This window comes from Oryzias latipes, chromosome 16 (genome assembly GCF_053564925.1).
Source record: "Oryzias latipes strain Hd-rR chromosome 16, Olatipes_Hd-rR_3.1".
Taxonomy (NCBI): Eukaryota; Metazoa; Chordata; class Actinopteri; order Beloniformes; family Adrianichthyidae; genus Oryzias; species Oryzias latipes.
In genome coordinates, this window is record NC_136252.1 from 31,782,775 (window position 1) to 31,795,951 (window position 13,177).

The window sequence follows — 13,177 nt, forward strand, 5'->3', positions numbered from 1 at the left end:
AACTATGGTGCACTGGGGTTCTGTCCTCTTTCCTTTTTTACTTCTACCCTTCCTCTCCTCTATTCTTGATCATAATTTATCATTTAGTTCTCCATGCCTCTGTTTGGTGCAGTGCGATTCATGTATTGTCCCTCTTTTCCTCTCCCCTCCTGGGGAGTGGGAGTGCTTCCAGACTCCAGTTGGCTCATCCGTGCTCCAGTTCCTGACCGTTTACCTCGCCTTTGCTCCTGCTCCTACACCTGGCTGTGGATCCTGCCTCTGGCTCATCTCTGGCTCGTCTCTGCTCTGTACCTGACCGAGTACCTCGTCTCTGCTCCTGCTCCTACACCTGGCTGTGGTTCCTGTCTCCGGCTCGACTCGCGCCTTTGACTGTCCCCACAACCACGGCTGGATGAAGCTCGTCTGCTGGACTTTTATATATGTAGTTGTAGATTTAGATAAGTTAATTCTTCTCTAAGATTTCTGGTAAATCGCCTGTCCGTCCTGGGGGAGGATCCCTCCTTCATGTGGGCACCCCTGAGGTTTCTTCGTTTTTTCCGGAATCCGGTTTTTTTGGGAGTTTTTCCTTACCGCGAAGGGGGGTCTAAGGGCAGGGATGCCAGTATAGCTTAGTCAGTTTGTTAGTTCATTTTAGTATTTTTCTATTGAACTCTTTGTATTCGTGATCCTTTTGATTTCATGTTTTACTTCGAAGCCCATCGAGACGACTGTTGTCGTGATTTTGGGCTATACAAATAAAATTGAATTGAATTGAATTGAATTGAGTCTCGTCACACCAGGAACCAGCTTGGCCATTAGAACATCGCCACAGCGCCAAGCCGGACTGGGACAACACTGGGGTCCACTTCACAGCCAGGAAGCTGCAAAGTTAAACTCCAGCCACCCCAGCAAGGGCGACAACTGCAGCAACAACCACCGACCAAGCCAGCATTCCCGGTAGAAAGGATCCCCACAAGAAACACTGGAGCTAAAATCATGATAAGATACTAAAATTAAAGACATAAGATGTACATAAAAATAAAATTGAGAATAGGATGCATAAAATGAAATTAAATACATAAAACAGCCTATACAAAAACTAATAGAATAAATTAGCAGTTAAAATTAACTAAAAGCTAAATTAAAAAGGTGTCTTGAGCCAGAGTCAAAAAGTACACCCAGATTTCTCACACAGTGAGAAAGTTTAACATTCGGAAGTTGAGGTAAAATCATCTCTCTCTTTTGTCTTCAGAACCGATTATTAAACTTCAGTTCTGTCCTGATTGAGCTGTAGTAAACTTTCTGCCATCCACAACTTTATATCTAAAATACAGTTTAAAAGAGTGTTAACAAGTTCAAGGTCATCAGGAGCCACAGAGATGTAAAGCTGTGTATCATCAGCATAGCTGTGAAAGTCAACGCAGTGTCTCCTGATGACCTCCCCAAGAGGCAAAATATATAAATTATAAAGTATTGGACCTAAAATTGACCCCTGGGGAACCCCACAACCTATTTAATGGGTTCTTGAAGATCACGTTTCCATTCTTACATTAAAGTGTCGATCTGTAAGGTAAGAGTAAAACCACGTAAGAACATTTCCAGAGATGCCCACTAGACTCCTAAGTCTGTCTAATAGAATCTGGTGATCTACTGTATCAAAAGCGGCACTAAGATCCAGCAGCACCAGAACAGATACAGTATTTTCACGACCATAGGGCGCACCGGTTGTTAGGGCGCGGTCTCAGTCACGGGGGATTTTTCCGTCTTTGACACATACAAAAGGCGCACCGGGTGTTAAGGCGCGGGCACGTTAACGCCCCGTTCAGAACCTCAGCGCTTCTAGAGTGGGTTAATAAAACATCCAGTCTCTGATTTTTTTAGAGGAAACATTTTTATCTTGTTACTGTTCTCTACGGTGGCCGACAGGGCTCACACCGGATAGGTTTAAAAAAAAACAAGAGATTCTGAACCTTTTGGCGACTCAAAATCAGATAATTTTCAGTGTAAACTGGTTTTCCGGGGTTCGGTGTCAGTAAAGCAGAGTTTCATATATAAAATAAGGAGCTCAGAGACACATTTGGGTGTAGAGGACCGCTGCAGTTTTTTTTTTCCTTTTCATTCACATATCCTGAAGTTCCTCTGTCACCTTACGACATGAACCTGTCATCAGAACACCAATGCAGAAGTAAACAGTTTTACATACGCCCCCTCCTCCAGATGAAATGTCCCGTTATAACATATAACAATAAAGAGGAATGAAAATAGTCTGTTATATTAGCATTAGAACGTTGAAATGCCAGAAAGTGCTCCTCCTCAGACAGAAGTGTCAGACAGACGTAGAGATCTGATCTTTACTGGAGGAAGAAAGGATTCAAGTGGACAGCTGCAGGGATACTGTTGAACCTGCGCGATGACTTCTCTTTTTTTCTTTCTGACCGTGGTCGGAAAAGCAGGGGAGATTTTCTCCAAGGCCGAAGGCGGATCCTCGTTTGGGGTTCACTTTCCCGTTCGGATCCTCAGCCTCCAGAGCGAGTTAATAAGACAAAATACTTCTTCTGGGGAGGGACACCATCTTTTTTTTAAGGTTCTCAGTCCTCGATCACACAATATAGACGCAAACTCTCCCCCTCCGCGCTCTCACCCCGTCTTTCGCCCGTGCTCTCACACATGCACACGGGGTCTCCAACATACACGCACACTCCATAACTGTCGCCGTCGGGTTCATCGGGGTGCAGAGATCCTGCAAACCACCCATCAAAAAATAAAACATTAATAAATCATAAATCAAACAAATAAACTTCCAGACATTTGGAACGTTATCAATAAACATTCAGCTCACCTGTTCAACTAAGTTTAGTCGGTCTGCTCTGCTGCTTTGCAGCGTTCACTTGTTGCTACTGCTGTCCTGTATGCTCACTTCCACTTTAATCTTGTAAAAATACAATTTTTTCTCATAAATTTACGGTTTAAAATTTCATAATTTTACTTTTTTTGTTGGCCCTAAAATTCTGTCGTATCGAATAGTTTGAAACTGATTTATTTTTCCTCCGGAAAAAAAGTCCTCACTTCCGTTGTGCTGAGCTTAATGCTAATGCTGAGGTTATGTCAACGTGCTGCGGTTAATTTCGTCGCGCTTCGGGTAATGCCGTTGCGTTTTTCCATTTGCATGTAGTGTGAGCCCTGTCGGCCACCGTAGTCAGTGGCGGTTCTACACTAACTTACTCCCTGGGCGAGTAGCCCCACCAGCGTCCCCCCCCCCCCCCCCCCACACACACACACACATACAAAATTTGACAACATGCTGTTGTGTTCCCTATCTTCTATTTAGCCATTTTACTCAAAAAATGCATGAATTTTCTAGACTCGTATTACAGGGGGGTCAAACTCAGTCACACAGGGGCCTAAGTTAAAAACATGCTTAAGGTTTTGGGCTGAAGAAGATAAACATTCACTGAACACACTAAAGCTAAACTTTTAAACCTTTTAAACTGAACTTTTTGAACATAAAATGAATAAAAACAGGAACATTAATCCAGAACAACTCAAGTTAAAACTTAAATAACTTGTAATATTTTGTTCTCCATAGAAATATATTCTGTCAAAATTATACAAATATGAACATGCTGCAGGACAAAACAAAGAAAGCCTGGAAATATTAATAAGAAATTACATATCAAATAATTCCATTTTTTTTGCTCTTTCATCATTTTTTAGAGCATTATTTTTAGAGCTGGACTCCTGCTTCATTTTTAGCAATAATTTCTTAATGTGTGACGTCCTGTGTGTGTCTTTGTGAAAACATATCAGAGGGATTAGATCTAAAAAAAAACTTATTGTGATTAATATGTTTAGGTCTTATAAAACATTAAAGACTAAATCTTAGAACTCATCAGTAGGATTACTCCAAAAATATTTGGCATTTCCCTAAATTTGTGCAACACCAACAGCAGAAATCCTCCAAAAAAACTCAATCCATAAAAAATGGTCTGCGCTCATCCCCCCTCCCCTTCCCTCTGACACACGCGGCTCCGTCTCTATGACGGGAGGCGCAGCTGCGGGTCAGAGTTGATTGTCAGATAGAAAAAGACTCCCAATCACCTGTTAGTGTGATTCAGCCAGCCACCGGTGAGTTGCGCTCCCCTCTCGAGTTTTTTGACTTATGTTCCAAAGACTACCGCAAAGAGGTGTGGCCGCAAGCGTCTTGCAGCAGAGGGCGGTGGTCACGTGCGCGTCGGGTCTGCTGTGTCGGAGCAAAGAATTGTGGGAAATAATCCCCATTGCCTGCTTTTGTCGAAATTGGGTTGAGCACGGATGTTTGTTCTGCCTAATTCCATTTCATGTGCCTGTTTTACGTTGTAAAAGTTATTCTTTTTTTTTTTTTGCACCATAAGTGTGAAGAGGAAATAGGAGGAAGACATTCTTAAGAGTCTGATGTGTCTAAATAAAAGCATTAAGTGTCGGCTACTGAAGCAATTTCAAATTAAAAGCTCCAAGATTCCTCTTTGAATATAGAATGTAGCACATTATGTGTAACGCAACAGGCACGGTAAAGGCCGCCCCCTATGAAGTGCCGCCCTGGGAAACCGCCCACATCGCCCATATCAAAAACCGCCACTGACCGTAGTTCTCCCTAACTGATCACAAACTGAATGGTCGCTCACTTGCAGCGCTCCCTTCCTCCTTAAAAGCGCTAAACACACAGCACACACACAGACGCTGCGTGTGCCGTCTCCTTTCTTCCTTTCTATGCGCTAGAAAACGGAGCTGCTTTCAGCACACACACAGACAGACTTGCGGGTCTCCTTTCTTCATATGCGCTGGCAAAAACCTGCTCCTTTCAGCACATACACAGACACACACACAGAACTGCGCGAGTCTGTCTCTGCATTTCTCCTCCTATGCGCTAACGAGAGCAGCAGTTTAAAGCAGTGGGCCAGCTGTTTCTCTGCTCACTCCCCTGTACTGAAATGTTTGAGGGTTATGAGGTAGAAGGAGCAGAGAAGGCTTTAAAATGTAGAAAGTTGCACTGTGTGACGTATGCGAGTTGTTAGTTATTGCGAGATGCACACTAGGAGGCGTTGTTGGACATGTGGCTGAAGTGCAAGGTGAATGGCGAGTCTGTTATAATTAAAGCCTGTTCAAACATCGGAGGTCATCCTGACTCATCAATATTACACACTGCAGTTAGGTTCCACTTGGCCTTCACGTCTCTCTCCCTCCCTCACTCCTTCTTCTTCTGCAACCCGCAACTTCACAATAGGCGCACCGGCTCATAGGGCGCCCCCTGCTGGCGGAAGAAAAATTATGACTTTTAAGTGCGCCTTATAGTCGTGAAAATACGGTAGTTTCTGTGAGTCATAGTTTATTCTAAGATCATTAACGATCCTTAAAAAAGCCTTTTAAAAGAGCCTCCTGCTATTCTGCTTCAGACGCTTAATGTCATCAGTCTTCCATGGTGTTTTAGGAGTGGTTCTTAATGTTTTTGTCCTGAATATAGCCACTGCATCTATGGAAGACTGAAGTCTGTTATTAAAATGATCAACAATAAAATTGTGGATTGGTTGTGTGACATGTAAGGGTTAATGGCCGACGAAGTGTGCGGTTACTACTTTTTAAACGCACGCCGTGGAAGCCTGAACCGTCCTACGCGAAGCGAAAAAGTAGTTAAAAGGAGTAACCGCACACTTCGAAGGCCATTAACCCGTTTATACCATGGTCATTTACAAAAAATAATATTTTTCAATCAGTTTTAGTACTTTATTCTTGTTTTTTTTTCAGTTTAAATCACTTTTTCACAAAAAGCAGACTATGTTTTATGTGTTGCTGCGCGTTGTCATGACTACAAGTTCAGGTGCGGAGCCTGCACTGTAGCGGAAAAATGTAGGATCATATGGTGATCGTCATTATAAAATAATCAAAGCGTCATTGTGCACCTTACCGCTAGTTATTGTCCAGATGATGAAGCAAAGCGTTTAAAGAAACAAATACACAAGTAGCTTCCAAGATTTTATTATAAGAAATCTCTAACAATAAAGCTGAACATTAGCTGTCAACAACAACAAAAACGGTTTTATTAATTAATAAGTTATTTTACATCGAGCCTGTTAACTTTGAACCGAACAAAAAAGTCGGCTTTAGGAAGACAGAATTATTTATTTAAAATTAAATTCAACATTGCCATTGATCGTAAAATTTGACAGAGATACTGGCATGTCCATCATATTGCTGTTCGAAGGACCGATATGTACTTTTTGTGGACCCTGACCACTGCTTGTGGCGACGTTGCGGGACGACAAAATGTTGCTCCATTCTCTCCTCTCCTGGAGTGACGGAGCCTGCAGACTGCTTTCACAGCGGTGCCCCGTCACAGACATGATCTGGCGTGATTCCAGACCGGCGTCTGAGAGTCGACCCACAGCCGTGCTCCGCAGGCTGTGGTTTGTGTAAATCTGCGACAGACCCACCTTAAAAAAAAACAATCATAAACATGCAGGCAATTTACAAAAGAGGAAGAGCTATGTAGATGCACAGACCTCTTCACTAATTTTTTTTAGCATTGCTCCCAGGTAGTTGACACCCATCGGTTCCCTGGAGTACCAAACCTCAGCTGCTGCAGTGACGGAGCGCTTCGGATGCAGATAAAAAGATTTTGCATCTGGGGGACATTTAGAGATGTATTTCTTGAAACTTTGTATTGGGCACAGAGGATCCCCGGGTCTTGCAAACATAAAACCTCTTAGGTTTTGCTTGTGTGGGTCGTTTGGAGTTTTGTGATTTTTAGTGTCCGGATTATGTGATAGGCTGAGGTATTCCGCGCCTGCCTCGTCTCTGTGGATGCTGAAAGATGCCATGGTCAGCTCACGGCACCCCTCCCTCCCACGTCGAGCCAAACACAGCTGGATGTCAAACCACACCTTTCTGACGAGGCCGAGGGGCGTGTCGGGAGACAGCGCAGATGAGCATCTGATTTTCTCCAGGTCCGACTCAGGAATACGAGGATGGTGGGAGCTGGTGTCTTTCCCACTCTTTCTGTAGCGCTTCATTATTGCCTTAAAAACCGCATTGCTGCTCTTGAACACGGTGTCGCTGATGATGTTGACGTCTCTTAGGTGGCGATTGATGCCGGCTCTCAAGCTCCTCAGACTGGCAACACTGTACTCTCCTCCTTCCTTAGTGGACTGAACAGACGCATAAAAAAGCCGCAGACTCTCATTGAGAGTGGTGGCAGTGTAGTTTTCAAAGTTAATATCCATGTTTTTTTGAGTCAGGAATTCTCGAAATATATTAACTGCCCATTTCGTGATTTTCTTTGTGTTTACCTCATCCTTGTCATCTTCCAAAAAGTTCAATTCTTCCGGTGACACTTCCTTGTGTCTCCTCTCCCTCTTTTGATGTTCTTGTCTCTCTTTCTCTGTGGCTGCATCCCAGTCATCAAAATTATCAAATTCACCGAACAAGTTAACAACAAAATCACTCATGTATTTTGATGTGTTGTTGTAAACTGTGAAATAACGTCTTTTAACGTATGTTTTAAGTTTATTCTAGCGCAGTGATATGTGACCGGAACTTCTTTTTTCACCGTGCGGTTATCAGGTTTTAACGCATACCCAGCAGCCAATCAGAATCGAGTATTCACCGGGACCATGGTATAAACTGCTGATAATCCCTGCTGTTTAGAAGATTCAAAAACTCACAGCCATAGATATCATCATTCTTGTCAACATGCAAATTAAAATCACCAGTTATTAAAATCCTATTGTACCTAATATGAATATTCATTGTTGTGAGTAATATCTGATGTGAGCACATCAGTTTTGTGACTGATGTGTCAATTGGGCGAAAACTTTTTTTTTTAATTTATCTATTAATTTGTTTATTCTTTGTTTTACAATCTTAACTTATTCTTTTTATATTTCAGGTGTTTTAGGCTTTTTATACATTAACTTGTTTACATTTTTTAGATTTTAGCTGTTTTTATAACAAACTTTTCTTTTTATCACTTTTATATTTTAGACGGTTTATGCGTGTTTTCTCACCCTTAGCTGAGGTATTTGTGTCTATGCTGACACCCAGGCCAACAGGAGGACAGAGCGGACGGCACCTTCTTGGTTCTCTCCTCTTAAGGTTTTTTCTTCTTTAATCATTTCTCTTTTACTTGTATTGTATTTATTTATTTTTAGCATTGGTGTTTTTGCATCCTTGTTTGTTTTTATGTACAGCACATTGAGCTGTTTTCTTAACATGAAAGGTGCTTTAGAAATAAATTAATTTGAATTTGAATCTAACATGTGAGGCACGTGGATATGAATGGAAATGATTTGAATGTCTATTGGTGATGCAGACTGCTACATGACGCTGTCTCCCTTCAGTTTATTTACATGCAATTTTATGTAACCTCACAAAAAAAAATATATTCTTTCTAAATGGGGATTTATTTTTTTATATCTATTAAAATGTCAGTGCAAAGGCAACTGTAATTTTTTTAAAAATTACCGTATTTTCCGGACTATAAGTCGCTGCGGAGTATAAGTCGCACCAGCCCAAAAATGCATTATAAAGTAGAAAAAACACAGATAAGTCGCACTGGACTATAAGTCGAATTTTGACCGGAAATGTATTTGACAAAATCTGAGAGCAAGAACTAATAACTTGCAAAACCTCATATGACACAATCATAGCAGACTGTTTATCTCATAATTTCACAGTAATTCTTTCTCATATTTATTTATTTATTTATTTATTTCATGAAGCATCATTGGCCAAATAATACTTTATTTTCATCCTGTATTTGTAGAAACAGTTGTCATTTTTATTGCATTTCTGAATCTATGAAATCATTGGAAAATAGAATATTATGTTGTTAGCCTTCAAGGTCTTACTGTAAAAAAAAGTTTGCTGATTCTCTGAGTCACTTAATATACTCTTAACACTTAACATACCTCATACATCAAATTGACCCAGGCACATCATCTATGTTCCTCACAAATGAACATAACAGGAGGGTTAACAATGTATTTATTTCAATTTATTTCTAATATAAGTCGCTGCGGAGTATAAGTCGCCCCCTTGCCAAACTATGAAAAAAAGGGCACGGAAAATACGGTATATGATCACATTATGTTTGATAAAAAAGATTAACATTACATTGATGTTTTCTGTAGCTCCACAAAAAGTGAACATGTTGAAGCAGTGGCGGTTCTACACTAACTTACCCCCCCCCCCCCCCCCCCCCGCACACATACCAATTTGACGACATCCTTTTGTCTCTATCTTTATTTAACATTTTACACAAAATAAATGAATTTTATAACTCGTACTACAGGGGTGTCAAACTCAGTTTAACAGGGGGCCTAAATTAAAAACACGCTTTAGGTTTCGGGTCGAACAGGTTTAATGTTATTGAACACACTAAAGCTAAACTTTATAACCTTATAAACCTTTAATACTGAACTTTCTGAACATACATATGAATAAAAACAAACAGGAACATAAATCTAGAACAAATCAAGTTATACCTTAAATAATATATATTTTGCTCTCCATAAAATATATTCTGTCAAAATTATACAAACATGAAGATGCTGCAGAACAAAACAAACAAAGCCTGGAAATTTTAACAATAAGAAACAAATGAAATCATTCCATTTTCTTTGCTCCTTTTGTTATTTTTTTTTAGCTGGACTCCTGGCATCACTTTTATCAATGAGTTCATTTCTTGGTGTGTGACGTCCTGTGTGTGTCTTTGTGAAAAGGATCTGAGGGATTTGATTTTTTTAAAAACCTGTCATTGTGAATATAATTTTTATGTCTTATAAAACATTCAAAACTAAATCATAGAACTCATCACTGGGATTACTCCAAAAATATTTGACATTTTTCTAATTTTGTGCAGCACAAACAGTAAAAATCCTTAAAACATTAATAAACAAATTATTGTTTATTTCTGATCTCATAAAGTGCAGCTGTTTTCCTGCATTACCTGCTGTCGTTATGTCAAATATTGACACCAACTAAACCCCAGAAAAGACACGTCATAAAAATATCTACAATAGTTGGTAAATAATAACATTATTAACATCAGCTGAGTGATGCAACAGCACGCCATGATCCAGGTGTTGCGTTATTGAGGCTGCGTTCCTCGCAGCCTGCGCTCATTATGCCTCCCCTTTCCTTAGCTAAGACAGGAGCGCGCGGATTGGCGGGGGCGCCAATTCGCTGGTTTTAGGCCATTCCAAAGTCTGTGAAATAATAGGTAATAGAAAACCGATAGTGGCGCAATTTTTCTTTTCTTCCAAGCACGCTGCCCTCCATTGAAATTTGCGCCCGTATTGCCCGTGCCTAAAACCACTACTGAGTTGAAGTTTTATTAGTTTTCATATTGTCTTAAAGATTGAAAACTGTAACAAAAATGTTTTATTTCTTTTTAGATGATTTAACTGTTTTAGTTGAATTGTGACTGTTGGCCACTCCACCTTAATCCTGCTTCTTAAGTGTTGCTATTACTTCCTCTTAAATTTAACGTGTGAAATAATCCAGACCTTATTAGAAAAGTGTTTCAATTAGAAACATGACTTGGACCAAACTCTGGGATGTTTGGTTTTTAATAAACACAAACCTTGAAGGAGAACTAAACTGTTGACCTCTGATTTCATCAAGAAGAATTAAAAACAGTTTAATGTGTGTTTGTTGTGGTTTTTAAGACGTTTAACAGGGAAGACTCGTTTTACGCTGAGACGCTGTCAATGCAAAATATCCCACTAAAACATTCCTACTACCATAAACGAATGTTACATTGCTGGTCACTCATTTAAAAACACGTTTTTTTCTCCACACAGATGGAATAACGGAAACATTACATATATACATGAATCTTTATTTTATCCATCTTGGTTTACTTAAAACATCCTTCTGGTTCATCAGATCTTTGATGTGACATGAAGAATTCTGCCTCAAATATAGCATCAAAATATCTAAAATTGAGTTTAACATTCTTTTAAAAGAAATTCTCAAGTGTCTTACTATGTAATTCAAAAGAGATCATCATTGCAGAGTCCAACTTTATTACCAATTGACCCAACTAACATAGAAATAGGCCAAATTTGTTTTTCTTCACGTAACACAAATCGCTGTATACGCTCACTCTTTCAGAAGGATGTTGTTTCCATTCCCTATGTAGTTCCTTATTGGAATAATTTAGTTTACCATTTAGAATGGAAAAAGATCTGGAATCTACCAGCAAAATATTTTTCAACCAATAAAGTGAGAGAAATTTCCTTTAAAGTAATCCATAAATTCTACCCATCAAAACTGTATCTGCAAAGGTCCAAAGAGGACACTGATGTAACCTTCTGTTTTTGTCAAGACGACCCTGAAGATGCTGTACATTTATTTTGGTCATGTCCCTTTACTCTCTGGTCTAAAGTTTGTCATTTCCGCCCACATAGACTCAGACTTCCTTCCGCCTTTACTTAGAACATTTTATGTTTGGCCTCACCCACTGTCTATATCATAAAAAAGAACAATTATACATCATTGATCTCTTTTTGTTTTTTTTGCAAATGGAAATAAATCCAAAGTTACAAATCACATTCATCATTTTTCTATCTTTATCAATGAGTTCAAACAATACATGAACACAATAAGAAACTCTGACAATGAGGAAGCCATTAAAACATTCGATCTGTTGGTCAGTTTCAATGTCTGTGTGTAAAATGTAATAATAACCCCCTGGTTTGATCCTTTCCTGTTGCTGTCTTGCACTGTTCTGTATTAGATTGTTGCATTCAATAAAGTTTGAAAAACATAAAAGACAGACGCTGTCACTTTAAGCCTATGCATCATGGGAGATGTAGTGAGAAACCGCTGCAGATGCCAGACAGACTTCTCTGAGCTTCATTGTTTTGTTCACTTGTTCCACGGTCTGATACCGGATTCTGTGGAAAGCTACACCGCTAAAGACGAGCTTTAGCTGGTATTTTTGTTGGAACTGAGATATTTTATGAGCAAAATCGGAACAAGGAAGTGAAGACTTTAACCACTTCTGATTGGTCAGACTGATGTTGTATGATTAAGCCTCCAAGAATGATTGGTGGAGACAGTTCAAGGGGTGGGACTTTTCTGAAAACAGCGCGGAAGCTGCGGCTAAATTGCAGTACCGTCATTCTTATCAAAATGTCTTTAATAGAATCAAATAAACACAAAAAAAAAATAATTTTATGATCTTTCATATTCCTAATGACTCAGTGTTTTAACAGGGCCTGTTTGGATGAACAAACTGAACGCCTACATCAGTGACATCAAGACCTGGATAACAATTAATTACCTCCTCTTGAACCCAGAAAAAACTGAGGTCATTATACTTGGTCCTAAAAACCTCAGAGATACTCTGTCTGCTCAGATAGTCTCCCTGGATGGCATAAGTATAGCCCCCAATTCCAGTTAGAAACCTTGGGGTTTTATTTGACCAGGATTTATCATTTAAGGCTCACATATCTCAGGCGTGTAGAACTGCCTTTTTTCACCTGCGCAATATTGCTAAGATCAGAAATATACTTTCTAAGAGTGATGCTGAAAAACTCATCCATGCATTTGTTACGTCGAGGCTGGATTACTGTAACTCCTTGTTAGCAGCGTGTCCTAAGAGTTCCTTAAGAAGTCTCCAGCTTGTTCAGAACGCAGCTGCTAGATTGTTAGCTGGAACCAGCAGAAGAGATCACATCACTCCTGTGTTAGTTTCGCTCCATTGGCTCCCAGTTGATTCCAGAATCAAGTTCAAGATCCTCCTGTTAACCTATAAGGCCTTACATGGAATGGCCCCGTCCTATATTAAGGACCTCATAGTCCCTTACCATCCAATGAGAACACTTCGCTCGCAAAATGCAGGACTGCTTGTGGTTCCTAGAATTAGTAAAAGTACGGTTGGAGGTAGAGCGTTTAGCCACCAAGGCTCTGTCTTCTGGAATAAACTCCCAGCTCATGTAAGGCCGCCTTTACACTGCAGGTCTTGATACCCATATCCGATTTTCTGACTATATCCGATTTGTTTGACGACCCGCTTACATCATCTTTTAAAAGTGACCCGTATCTGATTTTTGCATTTACACTATACAATGCTGAAACTATCAAACGTAGACATTCTGAGGACTACGTAGCAGTATTTCCGCATTCCGCGGACCTTTTTCAGACTTTTGTGACTGCG

General features: G+C 39.9%; 1 protein-coding gene across 1 annotated transcript; it reads right to left on the reverse strand.

Annotated features, from left to right (window-relative positions):
• Positions 1–2,567: 2,567 nt before the first annotated feature.
• On the reverse strand, positions 2,568–7,806 carry LOC111948906 (uncharacterized). The gene is made up of 4 exons (XM_023963855.2): positions 7,299–7,806; positions 6,513–7,157; positions 6,245–6,443; positions 2,568–2,719 (listed from the first exon to the last, which is right to left on the reverse strand). Exons 1-4 carry the CDS (start codon positions 7,455–7,457, stop codon positions 2,568–2,570), a joined length of 1,155 nt encoding a protein of 384 aa, XP_023819623.2. The 5' UTR covers positions 7,458–7,806.
• Between the last annotated feature and the right edge of the window lie 5,371 nt (positions 7,807–13,177).